The 17,198-nt window shown below is 49.4% G+C and overlaps 1 protein-coding gene across 3 annotated transcripts in view; it reads right to left on the reverse strand.

The window, feature by feature from the left end:
• Positions 1-15,745, reverse strand: part of GALNT10 (polypeptide N-acetylgalactosaminyltransferase 10) — a 230,559-nt gene extending 214,814 nt beyond the window's left edge. For all 3 annotated transcript variants that reach the window (XM_017875711.1, XM_017875712.1, XM_017875709.1), the window contains exon 1: positions 15,457-15,745. In XM_017875711.1, the coding sequence (XP_017731200.1) occupies positions 15,457-15,615 (159 nt within the window). In that variant the 5' untranslated portion in view covers positions 15,616-15,745. The remainder of the gene's footprint in view (positions 1-15,456) is intronic.
• Between the last annotated feature and the right edge of the window lie 1,453 nt (positions 15,746-17,198).

A 17,198-nucleotide genomic window follows, 5' to 3' on the forward strand; every position in this document is an offset into this window, starting at 1 on the left:
GTGTACCTTGGCTTAGGGCAGCATCGCTCCAGTCTCTGCCTCCAGCTTTTCACAGCCCTCTTCCCTCTCCCTGTCTCTGTGTCTCTTCTCCTCTTCTTATAAGGATATCAGTCAGTCACAGAGGATTAAGGGCCTACCCCATTCCAGCATGACATCATTTTGATTGGTTACATTTGCAACAAACCTATTTCCAAATTAGGTCATATTCTGAGGTACAGCGAGTAAGGACTTTGCCATAGCTTTTTGAGAGACATGATTCAACCCACGAGCCCATTTACCCACTTACTGGGAGCTGCAGTCCTTGGGAAAGCCTGGGGCACGACCAGCAGCCCTCTTCCTTAAGGCGCTCCCTCTAAACAGCAGGAAAGCTCCTCACAAAAGAAGTAAGCAGGGGTCCACCCTCATATTTTCCTCCTAAGAACCAGGGAGAAAATATAATCCCAGACAAGCTACTTACTTCATATTCTAAAGACTGGAAGGAGAGAACCAAACGGATCCTCATCCGGAGATACCACCAACGAAGCCACGTGGACTGAGGACAGGAGCTGCTTCTGATGAAAAGATCTCAGAGAAACAGTGTCCTTTGACTGTTGCCCCAGGGAGCTAACACTTTTGAGGCCTTCTGATCTCAACAGGGGAGAAGGAAGTCTGTTTCTTCCCCCACTATGAGAACACAGCCCCTTAGGGTGAAAGTGTGCAATTTCCCACAACACCAAGAACAGAATGGTGTCCAAATGATACACGGAGGAATGGCGAGAAGAAACATGGAGCAGTCAGAGTCCTATCTGTAGGGTATCTGGGAACACAGGTATGCATGCATTCATTCATTAATTCAACAAATATTCATTGAGCACCTGTAACACGCTAGCACTATAAGGTACTGCAGTAAACAAGACACACGAGGCCCCTACCCTCACGGCTGAGGGTAGTATCTTAGTATCTACTAAGTGCTAGTATCTACTGGAGCAGAGAAATAGGTAAGTAAATAAATAAACAAGGTGACTCCAGATACTGCTAAGTTGCTATATGTGACATTTCACAGTTGATCAAGTTGCAGAGTAGGTAGGAAAGAGGTACTTCAGATGGTATGTTCACAGAAGGCCTCTCTGAGGAGGTGACTTTGGAGCCAAGACCTAAAAGATGAGGAGGAACCAGTCCTGCTATAATCTTGGGGAAGAGTATTCCAGGCAGGACCACATGCAAAGGTCCTGAAGAAGGACCATGCTGGATGTGTAAGAAGGGTAATGCGGCTGTAGTGTGGTGACTGAGAGGAGGGGACACGGTGAGCCCAGAGGGTAAGCAGGGCCAGACGAGACAGGGGTCTGGGCTGTGTTTCAGCGCAGCAGTGGAAGCCACTGAAGAGTTTTAGGAAAGAGGCGGAAATCTCTGATTTACCCTTGCAAAAGAACACTTGGGCTGTGCATAAAGAATCGACTATGATTTTAGGGTGGAGGTGGGAGAGGAGCCAGGAGGCTGTGTCAGGAATCCAGGTGAGATGTGACGGTCTGGTGGGAAGTGGGAAGAAAATAGGTGGATTTGGAATCCATTTCAGAGATGCAGTCAGATCCAGCAGAGAATTCAGGTCCTCACTGAGTGTCAAAAACTGGAGGGATCCTTAGAACTCATCCTCCCAATTAACACAGCTTATGTAGGAGAGGACAGAGGCACTGCTGAGTCAGGGATCCAACTAGGGTCATAAAGCAACTCAAGGTGGCTCCTACCCGAGGAGTCAGGCTCCTGCCTCAAAACCCAGGGCTCTTTGACCATGAAAAGACTAGAAAGGGGTCAGCAAACCTTGGCCTGGCAATCCAGCTTGCTGACTGCTTTTGCAAATAAAGTTTTATTGGAACACAGCACTCGCATTGGTTTATGTAGTGTCTATGGCCACTCTCATGCTACAAAGACAGATTGAGTAGTTGTGGCAGCGACTACATGGCCTGTAAAAATCTAGAATATTCTCTGGATTAAAAGATCACATAAAACACAGTGGCCAAGTTTGGGAATGGAACTTTTTGAAAGAGGAGGAAGCCCAGGCTCACAAGAGAGAGCTCTGGGATCTCTTCTTCCCAGCTGGAGCCTCATCCAAGGGGATGTCCTGCTGGGAAGACTCCTTCAACAGTACATTCCTCCACCTAGGGAAATGACAACACATAGCACTATAACATTCATGTCACCACAGTTGCACAAATTAAGTTTTGTAGGCATTTCCAAGAGACAGATTAATTCTAACTGGAAAGATCCGGGAAGGCTTTCTGGGAAGAAAAAGATTTGAAAGGTGCCTGAAGGGATGGGTAGAGGGTACTTAAGAAATTCTTAGGTCACCCCTGAGCCACGGCAGACTACCTAGGACTCTGCTGAGCTAAAGGGGGTGAGTTCCCCATCACTGGGGGTGTTCAAGTCAAAGATGGTAACCGTTTGGCAGGGATAAGATAGCGGGAGACTGGATATGATAAAAGATACAATTCATTGAAATTGTGGATTCCACCGTGGTAGGCTTATGGCTTCTTTAGTGTCATTTCTCATCATATTTGCTAAGAGAGAGACACACAGCATGGAGACTATGGGGCTTGCGGGGGCCGGCGGGGCGGGTCGAAGGAGAGACAGAGAAACACACACAGACAGAGAGGGGAGAGCGCTGACAATAGGAGACAGGTGAAAGAGTCATATTCACACCCAGAGTCAAAGAGAGCCTATACAAGTCACAGAGGGAGGAAACCCACACCAGGGCTTCACCCTCCTCTCCAACCCGCCACTTAATTGCTACAGAGAACAAAAGAAAGCAAAAGCCTGACAATTAGAGTTAAAACTAATCAAACGTCCCTTTAATACCTCTGGTTTGGCACCTGGCAGCCTTCTTAACGTACCCCATTGTTCCCTGGCAGGGCTTGGATGGCAGGAGCCCTCAGCTGCCTCTCTCGCTGCCAGGGGAGAGTGTGGAGTAGCAGACAAGGGGGATCCAGGCTGTGAAAGGGAGAAGCAGGGAGGCATACCCCAGGCTGACTCTGCTGGGAGACCCCAACCCACAAGCAGAGAGGCCCCACCCTGGCGAGAAAGACAGCTCACACCACACCAGTGTCTGACAACCGCCCCGAGGCAGGGGTGGCAGGAAGAGTTATGGGTGGCAAAACTGACTCTGCTCATGTGCCAAGAAGCTATCATTCCCACGTACAGGTGAGGAAATGGAGGCCAAAAGACGTTAAAAGACTTGCCCAGAGAAGTCAACAAAACATGGTAGCTAAGAGTACAAGTTGGAGAGTCAGAAATCTGAATTTGAGTCCCACCACTTGTTTCTTGTACAGGCCTGGGAAGTGATTTAAGTTTCCTGAGCCTCAGTTTTCCCATCTGTAAAATGACAACAGTAAGGTCACTCATCCCCTGGGATTACAGTGTTGATGAACTGAGATGGGCACAGTGCATGGCATGCAGTAAGAGCTCAATAAACTCATGGTCATCATCATTTCTGCTGTGGAGCCAGTGCTCAAGGACAAAGCTAACTCCTGGTCACCACACCGAGCTGTGCCCCACACTCCATGCCCCACTGCCGCACCAGGAGCCACCTGGAGCTTCCAAGGGAAGGTTCTTGAAATGGCGGGCAGAGGGGCCCCCACTCCTGCCCTGACAATGAACCGTACTCTCAGAGACACGAGTGGCTATGTTCAGCTGCCTCTGGGGGACCTAAGCTGTTCTCATCCAGGTTCTCTCTTTCCCAGAAACCTCCTGGGTGCCTGTGAGGTCCCCTCAGGCCAGGGAGTGGAGTATGTACCATTTCTGCTGGGAAAGCTGTCTTCACTCTCATTTAATGGATCCTAACACTTCCCCAATAATAGCAAGATACATTCTAGGGTTTTCTGACATGCCAGGAAGCACAGGCAAAAAACAAGGTGGATTCTGTACCTACGTCATTTCTTTTTTTGTTTGTTTTTCTTTGAGATGGAGTCTTGCTCTGTCACCCAGGCTGGAGTGTAGTGGTACGATCTCAGCTCACTGCAACCTCCGCCTCCCAGTTTCAAATGATTATCCTGCCTCAGACTCCTGAGTAACTGGGATTACAGGCATCTGCCACTACACCCAGCTAATTTTTGTATTTTTAGTAGAGATGGGGTTTCCCTGTGTTAGCCAGGCTGGTCTCAAACTCCTGACCTCGTGATCCGCCCACCTTGGCCTCCCAAAGTGCTGGGATTACAGGTGTGAGTCACCATGCCCGGCCTCTACCTACATCATTTCTAATAAATCTAGAGCATCCCCTGACATGGCTTTAAAAAATAAAAAAATTAAAAAAAAAAAAACTTTATTAGATAGGGTAGACCTGAAATTCAGATACCTAGAAACAGAGAGAAGCAAGGCAAATGATTTCTTGAGCTGAGACGGAGCAGGAATCACCTAAATATAAACATAAGTGAGTCTGTCAGAGCCTAAGGTTTATATACTTATACTTCCAAGTAATTACTTTTTTTTCTCTGAAAAGTACATTAGTCTTAGAGACAGAAGGATTAGCCTCAGCTTATTGGCTTTGTGACTAGTCGTGTCACTTACGCTCTTTGAACCTCAGTTTTTGCATCTGTGAAGTGGGGACTGTAAGCCCCACCCTGCCTCCACCATGAGACGGAACTGGGAAAAGGCCATGGGAATTTGCATATCATAAAGGAGGGCTCCCAAAGTCGAATGTCTCCTGCAGCCGGGCCAATTGTATGAAAGGGTGAAGTGCCCAGGTTTGAGACCACTAAGTGCAGCAGGGGCGATGGCCAACTGGAGAGCTAGGATCTGTCTAGAGGAGACAGCTGCTCCCACATCCAGAAAATTCTTACAAAACTTGAACCTGAACTCAGCAGCCGGACTTTCAGATTTAAAAAACAAAAACAAGGCCGGGCGCGGTGGCTCAAGCCTGTAATCCCAGCACTTTGGGAGGCCGAGACGGGCGGATCATGAGGTCAGGAGATCGAGACCAGCCTGGCTAACCTGGTGAAACCCCGTCTCTACTAAAAAATACAGAAAACTAGCCGGGCAAGGTGGCGGGCGCCTGTAGTCCCAGCTACTCGGGAGGCTGAGGCAGGAGAATGGCGTAAACCCGGGAGGCGGAGCTTGCAGTGAGCTGAGATCCGGCCACTGCACTCCAGCCTGGGCGACAGAGCGAGACTCCGTCTCAAAAAAAAAAAAACAAACAAAACAAACAAAAAAAAAACAGAAATTAGTATAGAATTGTTTTAAAATAGGAAATATTCTCATGTTTAGGTACTGGTAACATATGAACACTAAAAAATAAAGAAACCAAACTATCTATGGGCCAGCACTGTTCAAGGCACACAAAACATAACTCTGGACTGCATCTGGCCCACAGGCCACCAGTTTGCATCCTCCATTAAAGTATACAGGTAAGGTGATTAAAAATATATAAAGGTCAAAGAAATTAATAAAAGAAGCTCTCTGAATGAAACAGCCATTAAGGTTTATTATTAATAAAATAACCACAAATCCAAAGGACAGACCCTGGCTCTCCAAGAACAGAATTAGTAATTTTTCACTGAAGTTAGGTACCAAATTTAGAAACTGGTTATTTCACAAATAGGCACACACACACATATACATTTTAACTCTCAGCAGCTGACTCTGATCAATACTCAGGAGGAAACATGCAAAAAATAACAGTTTTCAGTTGAGAACATACAAAGTGCTTTAGCAGCAGGAAGTAATTTTCACACACACACCCCGGCCAGATGTTTCCAACCTGTTCCCTCGAAGAAACCCCCTTCTCTCCAGAAGCCCCTGTCGGCCCCTCTGCTCAGCAGCCCTCCTCTCAGAGGAGGCTGACATTTGTAACTCACAGGGGAGACCCACACACACACACACAACTCCGGCGAACTGGGCTCTTGGGAGGCTGCCCGAGTGCGGCATCCAGGCGGCACGTGGGACTTGCTATAATCCCTGCCCTGGCACGGCTGCCTGGGTATTCAGCTAAAAGAGCTTTCTGGAGCCAACAACAACAAATCCAAGAACCAGGCTCACGGGGCTCTCAGTGATAACCTCCCACTGAGGCCTCCTCAAGACCCTGTGAGTGGGGGCAGACCCACACACTCGCCCAAGACCATCCAGTCAGTGGCTGGCGCAGACAGCGGAAGGAAGCATCCCAGCTGGGCTGGAATCCTGTTTCCATCACTTCCTAGCTGTGTGGCCCTGGATATGTTACCTGACCTCTCTGCACCTCGATCCTCACAACTTTAATGTAATTTAATCTAATCATCACCACGACATTAGGAAGTAGTGATGACTTTGCTCATCTTAGGAGAAGGAGCTGGAAGCCCCAGAGGTCAGGCACAGAGCTGGCAAGTGGCAGAGCTGGACCTGGGGATCAGGTCACATTGGTTCCCAACTCCACACTCTCTCCACTGGTCTCTCCAGTACAAGGGAGAGGTTTACAGGGTCTCCACAATACTAACCTTTCCTAAAAGACCCCCTAGTTCAGCCTGTCACCCACTTAGAGGCACCTCATCCTTGCCCATGGCAGGAAGGCAGAGCACCCATCCTGGAAGAGAAGCAGACTGTGGGCATCAAAGGAAAACAAAGCTCTATGGTTCCAGCCAATCCTCACAGCCCACAGGACAGGGATTCCAAAGTGCATCTCCCACGCCTGTCCTGAACTGGAGCCTGATCTGCCTGCATCAGATACAGTGCCACTGCTAAAAGCACCACAGAGCTCCCCTGTGAGTGCTGATTGACAACTTGGGAAGCTGCAGATAAACACACTCCCCAGGAACAGAAGTTCAAGGGCTGGTTCTGAAGCATTCCTGGGGAGAGTGGAGAGGGTCCCTGGGGAAAGAGAGGTCTGTCTCCTGTTAGGTGGGTGGAGAGGAGTTCGCTATTGGACCCTCAGTAGGATTTGTTAAATATGTGATCCTTGGCCAAGCCCAAACCAGCCCCTTCATGCTCCTTGGGCACGGATCCTGGTGTCACCATCCTTAACAGGCTCCCTAGGGATTGTGAAGCATCCTGAAGTTCAAGAAGAACCATTCCTAAGGCTAAGCTTCCAGCACTCAGCCAGCAGTTACTGAGTACCAACCATATTATTCACTCACTCACTCACTCACCCCCTCAGCCATTCAGCAAATATTTTAGGCAAACAAGAGTGACCGAGAGAGTTTAGTTCCTGCCTTTAGGAAGCAGACAGTCTGGACAGATTAAAAACAATTACAGCATTGCATGACAGATTTATATGTATGGCTCCAGGCCCTGGTTGGAAAGAATGCTAACCCAGGCGGCCCTGGCAGGGGTTGTCAGGTCTAGGGGCAAGGCTGCAGGGAAGAAGGATGTTAGAAGTCTTCCTGGAAGGGCCTCTGATCTAAGTAGGCAGATGAGAAAATCAAGGGACTAAGACCCCTGAGTGACCTTTGGGGGCTGGAGTGACCAAAGAACACTTCCTAGAGGCAGCAGGCTATGAGCTGAATCTAGAAGGATACAGAAGGTCTGGGTTGTCTCCCAGGGTGGGAGTTGAGAAGGCATTCCCAACAACTGCTTCACATTCCAAAGTTTCAGGGAGACGGGTACCAAGAGCAGCCTCTGCATGCACAATTTCCTTCTCACCCCCAATAATCAGAGACTGCACCCACCTGGCTTCTTCCACGTCTTCTGAACCCTGTGCTGTTAGGCCAACCACTTATCTTCAAATTGCTCACCTTCTAGACAATGACAATGTTATGCAGCTCTCCCTACCTCTGCCAAAGGGAAGCCACAGAGAATTGAGTCCCTGCCATAGGCCAGGCACGTCACAAAGGCAGCAGCATCACCAAGTTTACCGAGCACTTGTTCTGCACCAAGCACTGTGTTTGGGGTTTTGCCCACAGTGACTCACTGAACCCTCAGGAGAACTCTCTGCTACAGTTAACATTACTAGCATTTTACAGACCAAGAATTCCAGGCACAGAGGCCAAGCTTGCCCAAGCCTCAGGTTTTGAATCAGGCAGTATAGCTCCAAAGCTAGAGCACGATATGCACCCCACATGCCTCAAACCAGGAGGAACGGAGACAGGAGGAAGCTGAGGTAGAGGTTTCTCTTCCAGCGCACACCACCACCACATGACCTTAGGCGCTCCACTTTGGCTACTGAAGAGGCTGTCTTAGGGCAATGGTCTCTCTCGCCAGCTCAGATGTCCGGGCTTGCAGGAAGGGCTTAAGGGGCAGGGGTGGAAGACAGGTCCTTTGTCCTGCTCAGATATGGAGGAAGTATGGTGGTTAAGGACTCAGCACTAGGTCAGAGTTCAAATGCCAACTCCACCACTACAGGCTGTGCATCCTTGGGCAAACACCTGCCTCTTTTCGAGCTTCGGTTCCCTCCTTTCCTACCTGGTTACAACAATATTTAACAGATGTACAAGTAAAGGACCTAGCAGAGTAAGTGCTAAATAAATGGTAACTGCTATTACTACTATTAACATTATCAACCTCATTATCAACCAACCATATTATCATCATTCTTCGGATCAGTATCATTTTATGCTGTGGCTTTCATCACCTGAGAAAACTGAAGACAATTTAGCATCTGAAGCTTAACATTCTCTTAAAGCCAAAGGGAAGGAAAAAAATAGGTCTGCTTTTTTCTTTTCTCTCCTATCTACACTCAGCAGAGGGCAGCAAACAAGAACCATTCAAAGATAAGAGAGAGAGAAGAGAGACACATGGAGAGAAAGCTACACACGCATAAATACACACCCACCCACCACAGCAAGCAGAATTGTTTAGCTTCCTCTAGCTTCCAAAGTATGAACACTCCACCTCCTCCAGCTAAGAGGGCCAGGCAGAAAAAAACGTGGAAGCTGCAGAGACAGAAGTTCTTTTTCAGCTTGAGAGAAATTTTCAACGAATTGACTTTTAGTGTGTACGGGGGCAGGGGAGACACTTCTTGGGACGTCTGTGAGGGGAAAGGAAGGCAGCGGCAGAACTGGTAAGTAAGATTCAATAAAGACAGCTTTCAACTGCTCTTTATCTCCACCCTCCACTGTGTGTTGGCAACCATTTGCACCCAAGCCTTCCTCAGCAACAAATCAAGGCCCACACAGCTAATCATCTCAGCCAAGGGGTGGCAGAGCTGGAACGAGAGCACAGACCTCCAGACTGCAGGTTCGGTGCCCAAAAATGGGTCCAGGGTGGCAAAGGGGTTTTCCCTCCAGGACCAAATCTCATCCCCAAGGAGTGACTGCTGCCTGGAACACTGTGTCAGCAGGACTCTGGAGTGGATATCTGTGGGCTTCTTCTCTAGATATCTTTCTCTTCTTCCCAAAAGCAGCACCCAGAGTCTTCTCTGGGGAACTGCTCTTCTTAGATCTGGGTAATCTGACTCCACTCCTAGCTCCAGGGTAGGTGTAGTCAATCAATACAGCTTCTCCTCCTGAAATCTGCGAATGGTTCAGACAACACATTAGATCCAAAGTGGACCAGTAAGACCTAAGGAGATCTTGCTAGAGCTTATAGAAAAGATGTTTTCTCTGCCAGGCGTGGTGGCTCACGCCTGTAATCCCATCACTTTGGGAGGCCACGGCAGGTGGATCACGAGGTCAGGAGATCGAGACCATCCTGGCTAACACGGTGAAACCCCATCTCTACTAAAAATACAAAAAATTGGCCGGGTGTGGTGGCAGCTGCCTGTGGTCCCAGCTGCTCAGGAGGCTGAGGCAGAAGAATGGTGTGGACCCGGGAGGTGGAGCTTGCAGTGAGCCAAGATCGTGCCACTGCACTCCAGCCTGGGCGACAGAGCAAGACTCCGTCTCTAAATAAATAAATAAATCAGCAAATAAATAAATAAATAGAAAAGATGTTTTCTCTCTCTTCTGTAGAAGCTACCAGAGGACAGAGACCCTCTCCTCTACGATCTAGGTGTGGATCTGAGGTCTGAAAGAGCTACTACCATTTTTTGCTGCCATGGAGCCTCAGAATGGAACAAAGTCAACACACAGAGAAAGTCAGAACCAACAGAAACCAGAGGAAAGGAGACCTAGCCCTGACAATGCCACAAACCTCTAGATCACACCATACCTGAAGCCAACTACACAGGAGCCAATATATTCCCTTACTCATTTCAGCTCACATGGCTTAATTTGTTTTGTTACTTGCAACTGATAGAGAATCTGAGGTGGTTCTTAGGCTCAGATTCTGTCTGTCAGGGATAGCAGTAATGGTGCCATGTGCTACACAGCCTTTAATTCCTCTACCCCTGTCCCTTTGCCCCCCTTAAATTTTAATCCATTTAGTTGCTTTTGAAACTATAAAATGAGGCCAGGTGCGGTGGCTCACACCTGTAATCCCAACACTTTGGGAGGCCGAAGTGGGTGGATCGCCTGAGGTCGGGAGTTCGAGACCAGCCTGACCCACACAGAAAAACCCCATCTCTACTAAAAATACAAAATTAGCCAGGCTTGGTGGTGCATGCCTATAATCCCAGCTACTTGGGAAGGCTAAGGCAGGAGAATTGCTTGAACCTGGGAGGTGGAGGTTGCGGTGGGCCGAGATCGCGCCATTGCACTCCAGCCTGGGCAACAAGAGCAAAACTCCATCTCAAAAAACAACAACAACAACAACAACAAAACACTATAAAATGTTGGAAAGAAAATGAACAAAAATAGATCTACAAAAAAATAGACAGGTAAGTTCTAGTAGATAATCGGTCTCACTAAGCAGTGGCCTCCAAAATTTGGGGTGATAATCTTGGCTCCTGAAAGAAATAATGGTAGAGAAGGATCAAATATCAGTATATAGAGGGAAAAAATTTCTCATGGTGAAATAGAACAAGAACTTGGAGAACGGATTCTGATCTGCATTCCTCCCTATGGGAACTTGTTTAATTTGTTTTCCCTTTTCTTGGCCTCAGTTTTCATACCTACAAATTGAGGAGATTGAACTAGATGACTTCTGAAGCCCCCTGCCTGCTCTGATACATTTCAGTCATTCAGCAAACACATCCTGTCTTCCAAGTGCCAAATCTTGTGCTTTGTGCTAGAGGAGGATGTGTTCCTACCTTAAGACATTTCCAGCAGGGAGGCCACAATACACTTCTTGCCACGGGAATTCAGGTGTATATGGGCTACCTCCTTTCCCCACTCCACTGCGCATAAGGACAGAGGTTCTCTGGGGAAACAAGACTCTTATTCAAGGCCTTCCCTTACCAGCTCTGACACATATATGGGATGCAGAGGGTTAGATATATGTAAAACACAGGAACCACTGCAAACACCGTCAGGAGCATTTCACTGCTATGGGGCTTACTGGTAGCTGCCAGGTTTGCCTCAAGGTGCTTTTGATTCAGTGAGAAGAACCTGATGCCATCTCTGTGTAAGAGCTGACTGTGGACAAGGTACAATTAGCAAGCTAGATGGTTATCTTTTAAATGGGCTTTTGCTTTTCATTCCTGATTCCATTATCTGTTACCGTGTCACTGGAACCAACAGATCAAAGGCTGAACATCCTTAGACTACAGCCTGAGAAAAGACATTCAAATATGAACATACTCTTAAGTTGTGGCCTCATTACAAGTTAGATACAGAGGCCTGTTTAAATATACTATCATTATTCAGATGTGCTTCCAAGCATACTCACAGAACCTCAGGATGTAAGAGTTGGAAAAGCCCTAACAGAGTATCTATTCCCTACATTGCTAATGAGTTTCCATATGTCATTAACTCTACTTGAGTAGCCCTGCTGGGAAACAATCTGAGCCCAAGTCTGGTGTTAGTAACAAAAAGATTGATTAGCAATGTCTGCCTTGGCCATGGGAGGGGAAGCATCATTACAATATGCATTTGCCTTTTCCCTTCTGAATCTAAGCCTCACTTAGCAGATGAGGAATCCAAGGCTCAGAGAGGTTAAACCTCTTTCCTGAGTACACGCAGTGAGTTTAGGGCAGGAGAAAGGACTAAAAACCAGGTCTCTGTTCCCAGGCCTTCCTCAGCTGGAATCCTTGGTAGACAGCAAGCCAAGAATGAGAGAAAGAATGTAGGGAGCTGGATTTGTTCTGGCAAATCAACAACCCTTCCCTAGTGGCATCAGATTTCACCTGGGCATGCAGACAGAGGAGTGATTAGCAAGCTAAAGGATACTAGCCCTTCTGTGGAAAATTAAGGAAATCATTCCAAGGCTACATTTCTATGATACTTTCTGATGGGCAAGGCTTCTGCCACCAGGAAGACTGAAAAAAGAGAAAAAAACATTGATTTCTGGATGCTCTAAGAATAAAGTTCAGCTCTAACACAATGAGAAATAAATCCTGATACTTGAAAATTAAAGTCACCAGTATTCCATTATTCCACCAGTTTCTATTCCACACATTCTATTATCCAGTGAAGCCATTTTTCAACAAGAGATTATGGCTCAGAAATGAGGAGAGACTGCACTCAGTTTCCTAACTAGAGCTTTTAATAACCTGTCCCAAACCTGGAATATGAAACAGACTGTTGAATTAAACCAAGATGTTAAACAGATTGGGGGTTGGAATGAGAGGGACCCACACATTAAAAGGAAGATGGCTTCAAGACCAGCTTTTCTTGCTTGGTTTTGCACTTTTCCAAGAAGCCAACTGTCTGACCAGATGACTGCTGAAATCCTGGAAGCATTATGTGTCCTTTATAAATCAGCTATCCCACCCAGCTGCAGAGGTACACCCAGGATGAGCTGGCATGACAGTTATGTAGACTTTCATTCTAGCAGATGATAAACACTCTTAATTTGAAACTCCGTATTCTTTAATCCAGTGGAGAAATCAAGGAGTTAGAGGACTACTCAAGTAGTGGATATGTTACTCTCAAAGAATCTTCTTTCAAACCCATATGGAACACATTTTTTATTTGGATAAAGTCCTGTCAGACTTCCTTCCAGAGCCTCTGCAGTTATTTCTACCAGAAAGATCAAAGAGATGCTCAAAGATGATTCTCAACAATTACAAGAATGACAGGCTGAGCTCAGAACTGGTCAGCCCTGTCGAAAAAGCTCTGTATGCTCAAGATGCCAGATTTCCCAGATAGCAGCCTGGTGTGTTACGTGTATGTTCCAGTACACTGGGGTGAGGGATGGAACACCATCACTCCGAGAAGTCAGCCTCTTTCCTCAAGGCCAGCTGACATTCAGACAAGGGACTGGGGGCCAAGCCCAGTGCTCTGCATCTGTGAGAGAGTGAAACAAAAAGGGGCTGTGTGGAAATTTGGCAGGGTGTTCTTGAAAGGCAGCAGATGAATGCTGAATCCTGTAGCACCTACAAGTGCTTATCATTGGGGAAACAGCTCCATTCTGCTGCTTCCAGGAAGCAAAGAGATTTTCTTTAAAGCAAAAATAATCAGTTGGTATTCCCCCCAACCCCCCAAACCCCCTTCACCACTTCTTCCTCCTCCTCTTCATGCTATTCCAGAGAAAAGAAATAAACAAAAACTAGATCTTCCCAGATGAGCCTGTCTATCCATTTCAGTTAGGGGCTCTGAGCAGCACCCAGCTGTTGCTCCCTGCTCTCCCTGCCCAAAAGGCTGCCTTACTCCATCAATACCCTCTTGCACAAGTGAGTAATTTACTTTGAAAGCTTAGGCCAAACTGGCAGTTAACCTTGACCTTCTCTACACATCTGGGTCTATAGAAGTGAAAATCAGGACGTCTTTGGCATCTATAGCAAATGAAATACGAAGGCTTTCTCCAAGCAGAGGCAGAATGTCAAGTGCTATTTTAGAATGGGCTACAGCTATTCTAAAGGAGAGTTTTGCATTAGGGTAGGACACTCCCCCTTGACCTGGGGCTGTGTCCAGTATGGAGCCTCCACAGCTAGGGATGCTACAAGGAACTCTGGACTCAAGACAGAAAAAAAGAAGTGACCATTGTATTTCTCATTGATTAACTGATAGTATCACAGAATGTTAGAGCTGGACCAATAATCATGGTTTACAGATCAAGAAAGTAAGGCTCAGAGAAGGAGATGAAAGGTGATCAAGGACACACACAGTAAGTTAGTGGTAGAGCTGAGGTCAGAACCCTGGAACTCCTGACTCTGATGCTGGTACTGAATAGGAACAGAGGAAAGAGATTTCATGAAAGGAAAACCCACACAGATACAGAATATCAGGGAGAGAGGTCTAAGCTAACTGTCAGGGTTTGAACCAGGGGTTTATGAAAGAGACGGAAACCTTAGTTTCTAAACAGTAAGCTCTACCAGAAAGATCAATGAGACCCTCTGGGATGCTTTGCAACAATTAACAGAGTGACAGGCGGAGCTCAAATTGGTCAGCTCTGTAGCAAAGAGCCCTCTGCGCTCCAGATGCCAGACTGCCTAGACAGCAGCCTAATACTGGGAAGAATAAGGAAAACCATCAATCTCAGAAAAGCCAGCCTCTTTCGTCAAGGCCAGCCAACAATCAGTCAAGTCTGACCCTGATACACAAATTATCCACTTCTCATGGGACCAGAGAAATCCCATAAGAAAGCCTGAAATGTTCCACTATACGAAACAGTCTAAGCAATACACTCACTAGCACCTCCTGGGAGGGTGGGAGTGATGTGACAGAGCTTCTGCTATCAGGGAGCTGCTAGTCTAAATGCATGCACGCACACATACACACAAACATACATGGGTAAGTTCAAAGGAGGCAGAAACCATTCCGATCCCAGTTTTGGCTGCAGTAAACACTACAACTAACCAGACTAGACAAGTTCAGAAGAGACAGGGAAGGCTTCTGGTGTTCCATCCTCAGGACGCTGGGCACCAATAGCCTCTGGGACATTTTGGGGGTCCCCCCACCAGAGCCCCACCTCTGGACTCCCATAAGGTCAAAGGCAGCAGGTACCTCAAGGACCAGAAGCTTACCCCTTCTCCACCCCAGGGGCTTGAAGCTTCAAGGAGAGCGTGATCTTTACATTCTGCAAGGAATCCACAGGATCTGAGAAAGGAAAAGGCTAGAGTTGCTGGGGGGTTGGGGGGGCGGGCGCTGTTGAATAAATGGGGAGAGTAGGAAGGCCTGGATGTCTCGTTGGGCAGACAAGAAATCAGGAAAAGGGCTGACCTGAGTAAAGAACACTGGGATCAGCAGGTAGGGGTTGTTGGGGGGTGGGAGGAGGGGAGCAGAGAGGACCTGGACACCAAATAGAAGAACCAGAATCTGCATTCCTATTGGCACAAGGCAGGAGTCATTCTGGGATACAGGGATGCAGATAGGATCCTTCAAAAGAGATCCGCTGGAAGACCTCAAGGAGCACCAGACAGAAAGGAAGGCGGTAACATGTGGTGAGAAATAGCGTCCTGGGTTCTAGTTCGTACTCAGTCTCTGACTGGCTTGGGACCCTGGAGGAGTCCCGACAGAACTCAATTTTCCCATCCGGAAAATGGGAAGAGCTTTACAGTCTCGGAGCTGACTCTGAGGCGGCAGACAGCAGAAGGTGGAGGAAGGAACCACAGGCTAAAAGTGATTCGGTAAGAGGGTGTTCCCGGCCTGTAGCAACGGAGGGACTCACCTGTCCCGCCGCCGGCGCCACCGCCGCCCCCGATCCCCCAGGGGTGCCGTCGGGCTGCCGCTCGCGGTACAGCGCCCAAAGCCCCACGTTGGGCAGGAGGACCAGGGCCGCCAGCACCAGCGCCACCGCCTGCAGGAGCCGCTTCTCCTTCCGCCTCATCGTGGCCGGTCAGCCCGCCGCGCGCCCGCCGGCACCGGCCGCCCGCCCCAGCTCGAGGCGGTCCGCCAGTCGCCCGGCCGCGCAGCAGCGTCAGGCGAGCAGAAAGCGGCCGCGGGCGCCGGCCCCGCTCACTCCGCGGCACTTCCGCCGCTCGCCGCCGGGGGAGCCGGGCGCCCGCCACCCGCGCCGCCGCCCACAAGGGGGTCCTCGACGCCGACGCCGCCCCCGGGCCCCGCCAAGTCGCCCGCCCCGCGCCGCCAGCCCCCGCGTCGGTAGCTGAGTCTCTGCGCCACCAGCCTAGGCCCTCTCGCGGAACGTCTCGGCCCGCCTGGGCGCGGCAGGGTGCCGGGCCAGAGCGCTTCCCCCTTCTCGAGCTGCGATGGTGCGTCCCGCTCCTTGGTGGCTCCCCCGCCCTCGGGAGCTTTGCGAAAGTCCCGGAGTTGGCGAGTTGGGCGCTAACTGGTGCGGGCTGGGCACCGCTGGGTGGGGTGCATGTTCGCGCGCCCGGGTACCCTGCCCGGCAACCTCCGCCCGGGACTGCAGCCGAACGTTTGCTGCCTCTCTGGGGATATGCAAATAGTGCTGGGGCCCCGCCGAGCGTTCAGCGCCTGCAGCCCCCGGGGCTGTCACTTCCAGCCCACCTAGGCTCGGCCCCCAGGACCTGCGGACCTATTTTGACCCCGGGGACTCGGTGTTCCCGGCCATGAAACGGGGCCACAGCCGTGCTCCACGCTCACTGTTCCGCCGGCGGGCCCTGGTTTTCTTCCTCTAGGAGGCCCCTGGCGTTAGTTGTGAACGCCCTCTGCAAACTGTGGGGAGCTGTGCCCGCCCGCCGCCCGTCTGTAGATCCTGCAAACCGGCGGGTAGGTGACAGTAGCCTCTCTGCAGCACCTTTCCTCACGCAAGTCCAACCCACTTAGAGTTAGAATGTCCTGCATTCTCACGCGTGCTTTTGGACCCTCAGCGCACTGAGCTCTTCTCGGAAAGCTCTCAGCGAACCGTTGGCGAGCGCCTACTATGTGCCAAACACTGTGCCAGGCTCTGGGATGAAATGAAAACAGACCTGAGCCCTGACATCTGGGAGCTGAAACATGAAACACGTAATTTCACTAGACCAGGCAATGTGTCTGTAACTGTGGCGAGGGCTTTGACAGAGGAGTCGGGCTTCTGGGCGATGCGGAGGGCCGCGGAGCTGGACTCCGACGGTGATGCCAGCCAGCGGCTCCTCCTCGGGGACACTTGACACTGGTCACTTAGCTGCCTCCTTCCTGATGCGGAGGAACGGAGCACCCTCTTGGCTGCATTCCTCTCTGCCACCCCCACATTCGTCCTTTTGATTCTCTGCTTCTCTAGCTCAGCCGCTGACCCTCGTGCCTAGCTGCCCCCAGTCCTTGACCAGCGTTCTGACAACTCTTGCCTCCCAGTTCTTCCAGCTCCAGGCTGAGCCATGGGGATTCAGTTTTCTGACATCACAGCTCAGTTCTTGATTTTTGCCGCAAAACCTTCAAAGCTTCCATCACCTCGGCTCTAGAGTCCACCATGCTCCTCGCCTGTGACCTGCTAGGGCTGATCAAACGTTCTGT

Source organism: Rhinopithecus bieti, unplaced genomic scaffold (assembly GCF_001698545.2).
Source record: "Rhinopithecus bieti isolate Rb0 unplaced genomic scaffold, ASM169854v2 scaffold_7673, whole genome shotgun sequence".
Classification (NCBI taxonomy): Eukaryota; Metazoa; Chordata; class Mammalia; order Primates; family Cercopithecidae; genus Rhinopithecus; species Rhinopithecus bieti.